General features: G+C 38.9%; 1 protein-coding gene across 23 annotated transcripts in view; it reads right to left on the bottom strand.

The window, feature by feature from the left end:
* Positions 1-14687, bottom strand: part of DST (dystonin) — a 452944-nt gene that overhangs the window by 56779 nt on the left and 381478 nt on the right. For all 23 annotated transcript variants that reach the window (XM_087856988.1, XM_087856983.1, XM_087856986.1 and 20 more), the window contains 5 exons: positions 13419-13578; positions 12898-13224; positions 12311-12395; positions 10867-11108; positions 9732-9938 (listed from right to left, as the gene is read on the bottom strand). In XM_087856988.1, coding sequence (XP_087713114.1) covers positions 9732-9938; positions 10867-11108; positions 12311-12395; positions 12898-13224; positions 13419-13578 — 1021 coding nt within the window. The remainder of the gene's footprint in view (positions 1-9731; positions 9939-10866; positions 11109-12310; positions 12396-12897; positions 13225-13418; positions 13579-14687) is intronic.

Genomic DNA, 14687 nt, shown 5'->3' with positions numbered 1-14687 from the left:
AATATTCTTAAATATTTTAAGAGGTTTTATTTTCTTAATCTTAACAATTCATGGTAGAAATTCATAAAGTACAGAAAAATATACAGAAGAAAATTAAAACCTCGAGTTAATTCTGTTGGTATTTTAGTGAATTTTATTCCAGAAGTTGAAAAAGATTTATAAAAGCCTGGGATAATACTGTATAAACAGTTTCATATCCTGCTCTTTCATTTATTATGAACATTTCCCATGTCATAGTCTTTTAAATGTGAATTTTAAATAACATCATTGTATTCTAGCATAGCTGAATATTTTTTATTTAGGCTCACTGCATTTTCTGCCATTATATAAACAAACCTGTAATAAATAGAAATCTCTGATGGCATCTCCAATTAGTTCCTTAGGGTAGATTCCTAGAAGTTGACTACCAAGTCAAAGAGCATGAACATTTTTGATACCCTGCATTAGGCAGAAGCCAACGCCTTCCAGGGCAAGCAGTTATCGTAAATGAGCAAAGTGGGCAAGTGGCCCCCACAAGCACCACTGGTAAATGGTAACTAACCGTGGCCTCGGTTGGAAGATTTAATGGGAAACGGACATTGTGCGCATTCAAGTCCAGTACTGCCAGAACTTCTAATTTTTCAAGAGGACCTAGAAATCTAGATGAGGGTAGGGGATAACTAAGTGAGGAGAGAGAAGGGTAGAGATAAGAAAATAGACTGGAAAATAATTCATACTTTTAAAACATTCTGCAACACTATGCAGACTCCTGGAAAGATGGAGTAGATATACTTTTCCCTGTTCCTCGTAAATACACCTAAAAGTCCTGGGCATTACACACATGCATACATTGCATACAAAACATACATAAGACTGAAAGGAGAGAGAAGAGAACAGAACTGGTGTGGGCCTTGGCACCTGAGGAACAGCACAGTGGTGAGTTCTCTGGGTTTTCTTCTTGCCTCACATATGGATACTGGAGAAAATGCAACCCAGAAACACCAGAGGCACAGACAAAACCCCAAGAAAAGGCTGCTCTCTCAGCCAAATGACCAGGAAAGGGGCACCCTAGCAAAAGAACATTTAAACAATAGCCACTCTGTCTGAACACCACAAAACAGAGGCTGTGGTCCCACCCACACTCATGCCAAGAAAGGCCTAGATTTTCACCCTCAGGAGCCAATAGGACAAGGTGCTGACACTGCTGCAGGTTGATGTCAGAGAAGGCCAAGTAGGGGCTGGAACTTTAGTTCCCACTGGCCAGTACCAAGGTTCCTGCCCACGGTGTCCGTGGAGATCCTGTGGGCAGCCCCCCCAAGCAGTAATGAATTGCCCCTCTCTGTCTCTTCTGGGGTGGTGTCAGGGAAGGCCTAGTGGAGAGTCAGGATTCTCACCACCGCTTAGTGGTGAATCCAGACACCCTCACTGAGGTGTTGGAAAAGGCTGCTCAGAGAGCTGGAGTCCAACTCCCACTCCCAGCCAGCAGATCTGAGGAGCACCCCATTAGGTATTACGAGAGGCTGAGTGGGGAACCTGAATCTCTTCCACCCGACAGCACCCCTGGGTTCTTCTGCCAGACTGGTGCCAGAGGAAGCCAGTCCAAAGAGAAAGTTTAATTAAGAACCAAAACTCAAGTGGCAAAAACCAAGAAGACCTCCCACTGAACTAATCAAAGATAATCAACGGACTCCAGTACCTAGAGGACAGGAATGTTAGTACTGTCTAACAACAATTTTAAAACAGCCATGATAAGAATGCCTCATTGAGCAATTTCAAACGCAGCTGAAATGAATGAAAAAAATCAGAGAAGATCTTAGCAACAAAACAGTCCCAGAAAAGAAAACAGGCTATATAAAGAACCAAATGGAAATTTTGGAACTTAAATGTATCATAACAAATAAGCTCAGTGGATGAGATCAATGAAGGGTGCAGAAGAAAGAATCAGTGAAGTAGAAGACAGAACAGAAATTACCCAATCTGAATAACAGAAAATAGACTGGAGAAAAAAAAAAAATCAACAGAACCTCAGGGACCTGTGAAACTACAATAAAAGATCAAACATTTGTATCATTGGGGTCCCAGAAGGAGAGGAGAAAGAGGCTGTAGCTAAAAAGTACCCCACCACTCTAGAAATGAAATGCAGAAAAAATTCGTGGTTGCCAGGAGTTAAGGAGAGGGTAGAGGTGGGAGACTATAAAAGGGCAACATGAGGTAGTCTTGCGGTGATGAAATGTTCTGTATCTTGACTGCATCAATGTCAACATCCTGCTTGTGATTCTGTGCTATAATTTTGCAAAATGTTACCCCTGGGGAAAATAGGTAAAGGGTACAATGGGATCATCTCTATATTATTTCTTACAATTGTATGTGAATCTACAATTATCTTTAAAAAAGTTAATTAAAAACAACAACAAAAGTTCTGTGTGGATAACCTCTCATTTGTGAGTTCCTATTCCCATTTTCTCTTTTAGATACACACTATACCAAACTGCCCTTCAGATAGGATGTGCCAATTTATACTCCCACAAGCAGAGTTTTGCTATACCCTCATCACCATGGGGTAGTTTATTTTTTAATAATATTTGCCAACCTTATCAGTGGACTTCCCTTCATTAGAAGGAAATAACCTGCCAGCCATAACCTGGCACAAACATGAACAGCACTGATTAAGAGTTATGCTTTCACTCTTACAAGAAAAAAAAAAAAAAAAACAAATTATCCAAGGGAAGAATACATAATAATATTATAAAGTATTATTACAGGTTTTCTATATACCATGAACCCATTTGCTTTCACCTCTGCAACCTTAGTTAAATAATTTTGCAAATAAGTAAATAAATACTGAAGCTATTTGCAGGTCAATTTCTTTTAGTCAACAGTTCAGGATAGAAAAATTTTTAGGTCATCATTTGAATAATGGGCCCAAGCCAGAAATACAATAGGGGAAAAATAATAGTCTTACATTTACCTTTAAAAACTCAATTGCCTAAGGATATCAAAGGGAAGATAGGGCTTAACAGACCTTTCCCAAACAACTTCTAGACATGCTACTGAAAAAAATCTGAATATAAACCAATATCTACAAAAAAAAAAAAAAAAAAAAAAAAACAAAAAACGATGCAAAGTCAGGCTGCTTTAAGGCGAATATAGTGTCTGGGCAGCAGTCACACAATCATACCTGCCGATCAGAACTCTCCTTCAAGTGTGACACAGTTAAGAGGATCACTGACATGCTAGAACTGTTCCAGACAGAAATTCAGAGCTTTAGTCTTCAGAGTGGGTGAGCTCCCTTATAAGGGCAATACTTCTGAAATGACTGCATACATGTATATATTCAAACAGAATTATCTTTCCTGTATTTCCCATAATATACATTCCTTTTCAGCGAAGCCACATTTTTCATAAAACTTATTGAAGGGGCTCATGGTCTGCAGATAGTGGTGTTAATAAATGTTTAATAAATGTTTTCTTCATTGGCTCATTCCCTTTTCTGCTACTGGGACAAATCAGATCAATCTGGATTCCAGAAAGAATCTTGAAAAACCACATGAAAAATTCTATCCTGGGGTACTTGGGTGGCTCAGTCGGTTAAGTGTCTCTTAATTTCCGCTCAGGTCACAATCTCAGGAATGTTGGGCATGAAGCCTGCTTAAGATTCTCTCTCTCTCTCTTTCTCTCTCTCCCTCTGCCCTGCCCCACCACTCCCTCTTAAAAAAATTCTATCTGAATCCAGGCTCAATAATTTTTACAATGTTACTTAGTTTCAAATGGAACTACTCATTAATTAGCAATAATCATCAATGTGAAAAAAGAAAAAAAACGCCTGGCTGGCTCTGTTGGTGGAGCATGTGACTCTTGGTCTCAGGGTTGTGAGTTCAAGCCCCAAGCTGGGGGTAAAGATTACTTATAAATAAAATCGTAAAAAAAAAAAAAAAAAAGAAAAAAGAAAAAAATTCAACTAATTCGGGAGCTTCAGGTGTAGAAAAAGAAATCCTCCTGAAAAACAAGTACAAAGGTCTTCTATGCATGGATTATTAGCTTTCAAGCCATATACAATGAAACTTCAAGATAAAACTTTATTATGTGATTCACTTAAAAGAGTACAAAACTGAGCAAAATAGTCCAGGCCTTTGTACCTGAGTGCAAGTGCTGCAAGATAATCTGAATAAAATTTAACAGTAAGGACTTTTTTCCCTCTACTGGCCCCTAAAAAATAAAGTGACGCACCACCCGCTTGTTTGTAATCAGGCTATTTTTAGCATTTATACGACAGTCCTAATAAATAAACTCAGGCCGTTAGTGTTAATATTAGTTTAAATCTATTTCTCTCTCTCCTTAAAAAAAGGGATCCAGTGAAAAACAGTATGATGATACATTCTAAGTTGCCAAAATGGAAAACTGAAACTCAAACACTGTTTCTTCAACCAAGGCAAATATTTGTTCTGCTAAAAGAAAACAAGACTTCAAGCAGAAATTTTCCTTCTGTCTTTTGAGAATTTTTTTTTTATTAAATTAGCAAATATTTATTGTTCAGCCACAAACAGAACAGCCACAGGGTCTTCATTAAGCAATTTATAGTAAAGCAAGGCATTTTATTTAGGCCTATGAATCTTTCACATGACTCTATATGTGCATTTCTAATAGACCATAAAAGCTGTTTGTTTTACAATGGGAGCAATATGGAGAGCAAGTTTATTAGACCAAATTTTAATAAATTTGTTCACTGCTCACTCAAATAGCGGAAATTGGCTTCAAATACATTGTAGATAATCTTAGCATCCATGATTGCATTCTGGGACCTATTTTACTGGGTATTATCAGTGGAGTCTAACCACTGACCTACTCTAACTCCTATAACAATTGAACTAGCACTTCAGGAATTTCCAACAAGACAATGAAAGACAACTTTTTAAAAGATTTTACTTTTTAAGGAATCTCTACATCCGATGTGGGGCTTGAACTCGCAACCCTAAGATCGAGAGCCGCATGCTCCACTCACTGAGCCAGCCGGGCACCCTGATAGTGAAAGACATTTTAATTGGCTAACTCTAAATATTCCTGAAAAACAGTCTAAAACAATAATGGCCAGCATTTTACTGAACACACTAAGTGCTTCACATACAGTATCTTCTTTAATCCTGACAACAACTGCATAATCTGGGTATTACCATTAATTCCATTTACAGTTGAGAAAATCGAGGCAGAGAGGTTACCTGATTTACCAGAGATTACCCAGCTAGTTAATGCTGGATGTGAGACTCACACCAAGGTGGCCCGACCCCAGGGACTGCACTTCTAGTTGCCATGTTATATATCATAACTCCTGCTTGTATACAGTTTGGGCTTCATGAACTCAAAACATGCATGTGATCTCACCAATAATGGCTCAAATACTGTATAAGCAGGTTTTAACTTCTTATTTAAACACTTCTCTAATCTCTGAGAAACTGTTTTTGTATTTATCTAGAAAGTTGCTCTTAAGTGGAAATAGAGGTTTAAGAAAGGCAAAATGGTAAGTGAACCTTAACTCCAAGGACATCCTTTTACTCCCTTCCCCTGGTTGAGGATCTTATCACTTTCTTTTGATTAGCATTTCCTTTCATTTTTCTCTGCATTATTCATAACACAGCCCCTATTTTCCCACCCCCAACACCTGGAGGGTCTAAACAAATCTCATTTCCGTGGGGGAAGTTTCCTTCTAGTTCTTTAAAAGAAATAAACAGGTGTTATTTTTCTCCGAGGCTGATTCCTAATGACCCGATGACCTGTTTATTTTAATTGCCCCCAAATCACCAACCTATGTGCCTTTAATATAAAGGGGTCATTGCAACCACTAAGATAAGTCAAGGAATTAGAACTGCTCAAGACTGCCTGGGATTCCCAGACCCGGTGAAACACACCTATTTTAGCAACTTCTGACCACTGTGCGTCACAGGACAATGAAGTGCTCTGAGGTTTAAACAATCACAAGGGTCTGACTTCAGGCTACAGGTTTGTACATCTTTTAAATGAAAGTGCCTTCTTCCTTTTCCATGTTGCTTATTTGGTTCAATTTATAATTAGAGAAAGAAAGCAACAAAAATAGGCTACTATGCACAGGTTTAACATGCAAAAATACATACAGCTGCTAACTTAGATGACCTCATGTATTGTGAGAAGGACGCAGATGTTCTTCTTTGTTTATAAAGCTCACCATCACTATTTATTAAGCTGCCTTGTTCTGTTCAGACCTTCCCTAAAAGTAATGAACGGCCCTAATTCTTATAAAAAAGAATATTCTTGGGCCCCTGGGTGGCTCTGCTGTTTGGGCATCCCACTCTTGTTTTCCCCTCAGGTGGTGATCTCAGAGTGGTAAGATCGAGCCCTCACTGGGCTCCGTGCTCAGCAGGGAGTCTGCTTCTCCCTCTCCCTCTATTCCTCCCTCCCCACCCATACGCATTCTCTCTCTCTCTCAAATAAATACATGAAATCGTTAAAAAAAAGACTATTCTCTTAAGGTCAATGCCCTGCCAGTCTGTAAACTCACATGCATACAGTCCTTACTAGTCCATACGTTAGGCAGTTCGATTAGTTCTCAAATAGCAATAAATACCACTCACATCTACATAGTGTTCTATCACCGAGCTCTATGATTTTGAAATTCAGTGACATGTATTTTCAAAACTTACTGTGATATAGGATTAACATAAAAAAAACCTAACCACACCAAATTAGAACTTTTCTAAAAATCCTATACAGGGCTGTTACAAAGGCATGCTAATAGCAGACATCTATGTGCACCCTTTCCTTTCCAAACTAATTCTTTTCCATGTTTTCCTGGACATCTTTCTTGTCGGTGTTTGGAAGCCAATATACTCTGTGATAGTGGCCTGACACCTCACAAAGTCCCTAAGTCTCTGCTGAATTCTAAAAAGCAGGTTATAACATTATAAAGGAGGTAGATGTGTATACAAACAACCTTAATGCCCGGCAAAGGGTGAAACACCTTAATAGAAATTTGCTTGGAAACAAAACATTCAGTTTTGTATGTAAACTCTAGTTTAATCTAGCCAGGTTATTAAGAAGCAAAGCATTAAATCTATACATTTAAAATTAACAAGTCATGTTCAGGACACATATCCTTACCCTCTTAACACTGTGGGTGTGGGTATGTTGAGGGTAAGGACCTGGTAAGGAGTAGCTGTTAATAAAACAAATTGCATGTGACTATGGGTATGTTTAAAAGATGGACAGTGGTCAGACCATGTCCACTGTTTCAGAGGGAGAAGAGACACAGAACAGTACCTGATTTGTTTATACGCCATAAAACAGTACAAAATATGTGGCTAACATCCAGGTCTCAAGATGTTTTTGCATCATCTCTTACACCGCATGAATGTATTATCATTGTGTAAACAGAAAACAAATATCTTAGTATTAACTATACTCTGGTCCTAATTCCAAACATCTATAACAAGGCAAAGTTATGAAATAACTTCAGTGATATATTAGCTCCTTTATAAACTTGGAAATCATAAGTTTAGGAACCATTCTTTTGGGTACAAAACTAAATCTCTGCCAACCCAGAAAAACAGGTACCAAATTTGTAAACTCTCCCAGGGAAAGATATTTCACGATCCTGTCAGCTTGGTACTCTCCTGGCTCAGGGTCCTTGTAGTTGGAGATGCCCTCATTACAGACTTCCATTTTCCTGTAATAACGGCACCTTTCTTCAGATTACTGGCGGAGGTTAGAAAAAAATTCCACCACCCCTCAGCGTTTTTCCTCTCGACATAATGTGTAAGGAGGCACCACCGTGAGGTAGAATGAGATCTGGATTAAATCTGGGTCCGACTCCCATGTACTAGCTCTTGGGATCACAGGAAATCCCTTTCCTGCACACGTTCCTCTCACTCAAAATGTGTGTCTCTTCAGCTAGCTGGAGGATTCCTCTGTTTTTTTGTTTTTTTGTTTTTTTATGGCTTAAGAACATTTTACTGATTTTCTTTACTGCTGGAGGTATTTCATTGGACAGATTTGCAGGCATTTCAGAGGAATGCACATATGAATACAGAATAAACATATGTGAACAACGAGAAAATATTAATGGTATTACTATTAGCTGTATGACCTACTGGTACGGTAGTAAGACACCGGTACGACACACATTCTCTCTCTCAGAAGGAAGACTAGAAGGACTGAGATCATATTATTTACACATTCTTTCTTCCATGAGTTTTTCTGTATTCTTTTAGAAAACCTCAAATTTTTCTATAACAAATGATTTTATCAGAAAAAAAAAAAAAAAAACCAAAACAGTAACTGTTACTTTCCTAAAGGATATATGTTTGGGACATATACTGACCTGGTTACATTTTTTTTTTTTTTTGAACTTCACAAAATATCTGCTAACCTTGAAAAGAACTGAGCTACAGTTAATGACAATGGCACATATCCGAGATTATAAGCTCCACCTGCCATCTTGCCCTCTTTACTGTCTTACTTGACCGACTGACCACCCAGTCAACCTCTCAAGACAAATCACACTCCAGGAATACAGAATATTTGTCTTACTCTTTAGGAAATCTTTGGTGCCAATTCTGAAATATTGATATCAGTTTTGGTGAAAAAAGAAAATTCAGTATTTTCCTATAGTTGAATAAACTTCACAAATAAATGCATTTATTTTCCTGTAATAAGGAGGCATGGAAATTGTGCCAAACTTGGAAAACAGAAGTCATGCAAATACATTCCTCAGGCATGAACGCTCTCCCTCGCAAAACTTTTTTAGGCAGGCCTTTCGCTGTCCTGTTTTTCATCAGCTTTTGCGATTCTAGAGCATGGCACAGACGCGAGAGGTGAAGCACTTTGCCATATAAATTATGAAGTATAACAATACATAAATTACACTTTCACAGCGACCTTCAAAAATCAATTTTGGATGCTCCCACACAACCTGCTGACTTGTGTTTCTTGCTCCTGGCCCATATTAGCAAAAGCTTAGTTACGTACCTTCCATAGCCCTGCTCTAAAGCACACGGCAAGAGCGCACTAACCCTGTCTCAGAAAGTCTGCAATAAGATTCTGATGACCTAATGTAAACAGTCCGGATACTCAATAAAAGTTCAACAAAACATGTCTTCTAAACTTCTGTTTCCAGGACCCCACTCATTGCCCACAGTTTTTGGAGGGAGCTGTGGTGAGGGCTGAGTGCCCGTAAAACTCTCTGGAACTATATAAACTCTGCGTGAGTCGCAGACAGGTCAGAAACGATCATTTTTCCCCTTGAGTCATCTTCAGAAAAAAACACGACATCACCAACACCGTTGCTTCCTTTTTAGTAAGAATATAGTCTCCCTTCGCCATAGCTGTATGGAAATGACCAGTTAATACTGACTTACACGGTAACTCCAAATATTTACTCACATACAGATTAGACTTAGCCAAGGCATAAGATTAGCATTAGCAATTCACATACACGGAGCCAAAAAGCACTTTGTTTGGAAAAACAGGGCTGATCTTCCCAGCGACTGATTTGGTAAGGCTAAGTGAGGGCTGCACGGAGGCAGATGGCTGTTAACAATGTACAGATTAGCGGTGCCCTGCCTGGCACTCACATGTCAAAGGAACCTAAATGCTTTTCAAATCCCTCCTTTCATTTTTGAAGCATAACGAATGAAGGGAAACACTGAACAGAAATCTTTGTTCAGGTAAAGGCTCGGAGAACAGCTGGGGAAAATGTATTGCCGAGACAACAAAACGTGTGCCCCTACCTGCTGGGACCTCAGAATGGCGGCATCGATCTCCTCCACCTTTTGAGTGATGGTGTCGCTCACTAATCGGTAGCGCTCATTGTCCTCGGCCACCATTTTTTCAAGTCCTTCCCTCGCCCTCCACGGTACCAGTTCCAGTAAAGCACTGCTCACTTCGTTAAGGGAGTCCAATAAGGCTTTGCTGTTCTTAGCTTCCTTTTTCAGTTCCTGAAAACAGAATTAAGAAAACATACAAATCTGGGGGGTAATGCTCAAGAGTTTGAACAGGCTTTTCCTTTCCCTGTCATTGGCCCTAAAGTCCTTTGCAGGCCAATAATGCCAGGCTTTGGCCGCTGAGTTTTAGTTGAGTTCTAGAAACCTTTGTTATTTAAAGCTATTCCGTAAAAAGGAAAGTGTTTTCCTGAGGCATTTCAAAGAACAATTCACTGGTCAACATGGCAAAGATTTTATCTTTGAACTTTAATATAAATGTTTAATATCTGAGAAACAAAACCAAGCAAGTTGACATGTATTATTCTTTCTTTCTGGTAACCTCTAAGCAATCAGGTACCAGAAAAGTAAAATAAAGAGGGAAGTCCAAGCCAGAACTAACGTGACCCTCAAAATGAGAACATATTGGCTTTACACCATCCCAGTTGAATCATTTTACAGGCTCAGTGAGCCTGACCTCCCCAACTCCCTTTCACCCACATGTGATCCTACTTCAGGGTTGATAAAAACAGAGGCCCTCTCTGAAGAGAAGAACCATTAGCATGACAGAACACCACTTTGGCAAAATAAGTAGAAAAGCTACCTCACGCTATGCATCTATCTTAGAAAAATATGGTTATTCTAAGCAAATTATGTGTATCTCTAAAACGATCATTTTCTTTCTTCTTCTTTTTTTTTTTTCCTTTCTGTTTTCATCATTCTGTCTCTTGTGTAATAAACTATACTCCCAAGCATAAGACTCTGGAAACAAATTACGATGTACTGTTTTCATCTCTGGGCTCCTAAAAGTTTTAAACCATTGATTTGCTGCCAATTTCTCTTGGGTCCCCACCCATGGAGGCATCCTTCAGTCTGTTAGGAATGACCCGAGACTATCTCCCTAAAAGAGAACGCACAGATCCCAAACGCGTAGATCAGAGCGTACTTTCTGTCTCGCTTGTGCTTGGCTTGCTGCATCTCCCGTCAGGACCTGCGTCTCGTAGGAGAGTAATTCCACCTCCACTCTGTCCAGCCAGGCGCAGAGCTCCTCACGCGTGGAGTGCAGCCGCCTCGAGAGCTGCAGCGCCTGTTCCAGAGTCTTGGCGACATCCGTGCTCAATTTCGTAATGTCTTTGTACCTGGCTTTAATAGCTTCCAATTTATCTTGAATTATTAAAACTTCATCACCTAAAATTTCAAAGGCATGTTAGATCTCCAGAAAGGAAAGAAAAGGTAGAGGGAGGGTTTCTTCAGATATTATTATACACTGATGAGATTTTTCTGGGGAGGGGAAAAAAAGGGGGACATTTTCCCAAAGATGATCTGACCCAAGAGAAGCCTTTTTCAGGTTTTAATCTTTTCCCCAAGATTTCTGGCAAATCTCAACAGCTCTGAAAACACAAATATAAAATTGGAAAGGGCTACAGTGCCTTTGGCTGCGTGAAAGCATCATCTTTGCATCTAACTATATGGTGTTTTCAGTTTTGAAGCAGAGGTGCTAAACACGGCTTGGGTTCAAATACTGACTCTGCAGCTTGTTACCATGTATAAGACAACCTCTCTGTGCCCTTGGTTACTCATCATTACATAGGGATAAGAACAGAATCCACCTCATAAGGTTGTGATAAAAATTCAATGAGTTTATTTGCAAAGTGTTTGGAACGGTGCCTGGCCTATGTGTATGTATGCACGTGTGTGTATGTGGCACATTAAAAATACTAAACTCATCTGCACTATTTCAGCAGATCCTCACTCTGCCTTGTTCTCAGACACACAGAAAAATTGCGTCGTGGGCTTCAGACTCCTAGTCCAGGGTTCTAGATACTATATTGAATTCCTCCAACTCGTAAGGATTGTCACTTGCCCGTACCACAATATGGACACTGAACTGGACATGGGTACAGTGAAACTTTCCTAAGGCTAAAGGAATGACCAAAACAAGTCAGTCTGTGTCTGCTTTCTTAGTGGGTTTAAGCATGGAGAAATAAAGCCTGGGGGTAGCCGCGGCGTGCGTCACGAAGTGCAAATTATCGAACACTGGGAAAATGCGTCTACCACCTATGCACTCATGCAGTACCGACGCCTCCCACAAGCGGAAAACTCAACGTAACTCTGCTGTGGGCTTCTCGGACGGTGTCCCATGCCACAGTGCTTTGTGTTATGAGTAATATGCACAACTTCCATTAAGAACTCAAGTGAGATCATGAGAAAAAAAGTGAGATCATATTCCAAAACCCCCTGAGGTTTCAGTCTTCAAAGCATTCTGCAGAATGAAGTCTTGGAGTGGCCCCAAAATTATAAAGTATTTTGTTTTTCCCCTTTCCCTAAAATATTTAGAAAGCAATGCAGAAATGCTAACTGCATGATGAGTTGATTTGAAAGATTCTCACCTGTTGTTTGTTTTAGAAGTTCTAAACCATTTAGTAACGCCTGATCTACATTTTGCTTTCTGAGTAGGATGTCCTCTTGCAGAACCTAAAAACAGGTACCATTTTTATGTGGGGGAGGGAAATTGAAATAACAGTTAGCTTTGGTTAATCTTAGAGAACTCTGTGTTTCATAGAGATTTAAGTAAACACCTCCCATTTTCAACTACTCATTCCTGTCTTTCCTCCCCCCACCACCGTCTCCCCTTCCTCTCTAAACTATCCTGACCCACGTCTCATGTTCGGCTACCCTAATTCACACACTCTCCTTTCCAGAAAACGGCCTATGTGAAGATATTGGACTACTGGTTAATTATGGGTCTTTGTATACAACCCTAAAACAACAAAGGAAAAGCGAAAAATCTGGCTATTGGATAAATTCAATCTTTTCTGAAAGTGACTTCATTAGAAGTAATCTGTATACCCAGGCAAAGTCTTTTTTGAGTATAGCAATTCACCGAAATCATTAAGAACATAAAGTAATACAGAAATAAGGAAGACTGAGAAAATAATGACAACTGAAATGAAAAAAGTAACATAAATAAAAATACCCGAAGTTCAGACTGCTGCTTCCAAAGCCCCTCAGTGCTGTAATCCTGGACTGAGAGCTTGCTCAGTTTGTCATGCACTTCATTCAGCCAATTCATCAGCTCAACTTCATCTTCCCCAAAAATCTTAGCATTACATAAGGCCTGCTGGAGGAGCTCAGACCTGCTGTGACTTTTCTCTTGAATCTCAATGTACCACACTTGAGAAGAGTCTAATTTATTTTGCACCATATCTTTATCCTCCCTGGAGCTCAAAACCTTTAAGGATTGGCCAATGCTAACAGCCTGGTGTAAATGTTTATTGTGATGGATGATGTCATCTTCTAAGGCCTAAAATAAAGTTTAAAAAAAAAAAGGAAACAAAAAGGATGGACAAATAAAAACATAAATAAACGAAAGAATGACATTTGAAATGGGCTGTTGGCAATCATGCATAACACAACAGTATATAACTCAAATTTATGACATAAAACCACAGAGGAGATGGAAAGCTGAATCTTACTAATGTGCAATGGGTATCTTACTTTGTGCTGTGCAATTTGTTCCTCAAGTTTAGACGCTTGGGTTCCTATGGGCTCGCAATTCGCCAGCCTCTTTTCTACGGTTGTAAGCCACTCATTCAATGGTTCTAGGGTTTCATGAAATTGCTGGGCCACCACCGAGATACCTTCCAGCTGACGATTCCTATACAAGTGCCAAGATAAAGGTCATTTAGGGATGAAGAATGTGTGAAATATTCAACAAAAATCTTTACTCATGCTCTTGCATTCGAAACATTTTTTGTGGAAAACATCTAAGGTTAAAGTTAAGATCTCTCACGTTTAAAGGGCATACTAAAATAGTTCTCCTACTAAATGAAATTAAAAGTGAACCACAGTACCTAAATATTATGAAACTCTTAAGAAATTTGGTTACAATACTTACAATAATGATAGCTGTATAATAATAACAGCAAATGTTTTAATAACAACAGCAGAAATAATAATGATAGTAAAAATAATTTATTGAACACATATTCTGCTCCAAGCCCTGTACTAAGTGTTTTATATTTTAATTAATTTCAATCAGACCACCAGTTACCATGATTGCCTTAGTCAACTGATTGAAATTGGATTCAAATTTTGAAGACCACCGATAGATACCCCCCGACGGAATGAACAGGGATTCCTACTAAAGTTGTGTGTCAGGTATATTCTCTACACTCTCCCTCACCCCAAGTACAGGGTCAGGTATATTTCCCAAAAGCAAAGTTAATGCTTATGGATTAAAATATCATGAAAGAAGAGAAATATTCTTCAGACTTTTACTTGTTTGCAATATACTTTTATATAATTTGAAATGCTTCTAGAAAACCCATTGTTTCCTCAGTTAAAAATTTACCATGAAAGTGAAAACCTACTTCCCCCATCCTCATTTTTCACCTAAGGCCAGAGATTGTGCTGGTCTCTATACTGAGAACCTGACTCAGTATCAAATCCTGGGACCAAGAGTTGTCGTCATAACTTTTTATCATGTTTGATTCTTAGGGAATCACGTGATTTAAGAAATTCACTTTCTATGGAGACCAAAGGAATTCTAGAAAATTGGCACATGCTACTGAATACAATTGCTGTATCATTTTATCACAAACTACATATTCCTATTGGTCTTAAAACTCTCAGATGAAATACATTTGATCTTTTAAAAAAAATGAATAAAATGATCATACTATTTTTGACTTCTGAATTATCACTAAATTCAAATATCCAATCATCTAGAATCAGTGAAAATAAGTTATTTTGCGACTAAGTTTA

This window comes from Ursus americanus, chromosome 29 (genome assembly GCF_024610735.1).
Source record: "Ursus americanus isolate L20-20 chromosome 29, mUrsAme1.1.p, whole genome shotgun sequence".
In the NCBI taxonomy this organism is placed as follows: Eukaryota; Metazoa; Chordata; class Mammalia; order Carnivora; family Ursidae; genus Ursus; species Ursus americanus.
Note: the sequence above shows the minus strand (reverse complement) of the source record. Positions and strands in the feature narration are given on the sequence as shown.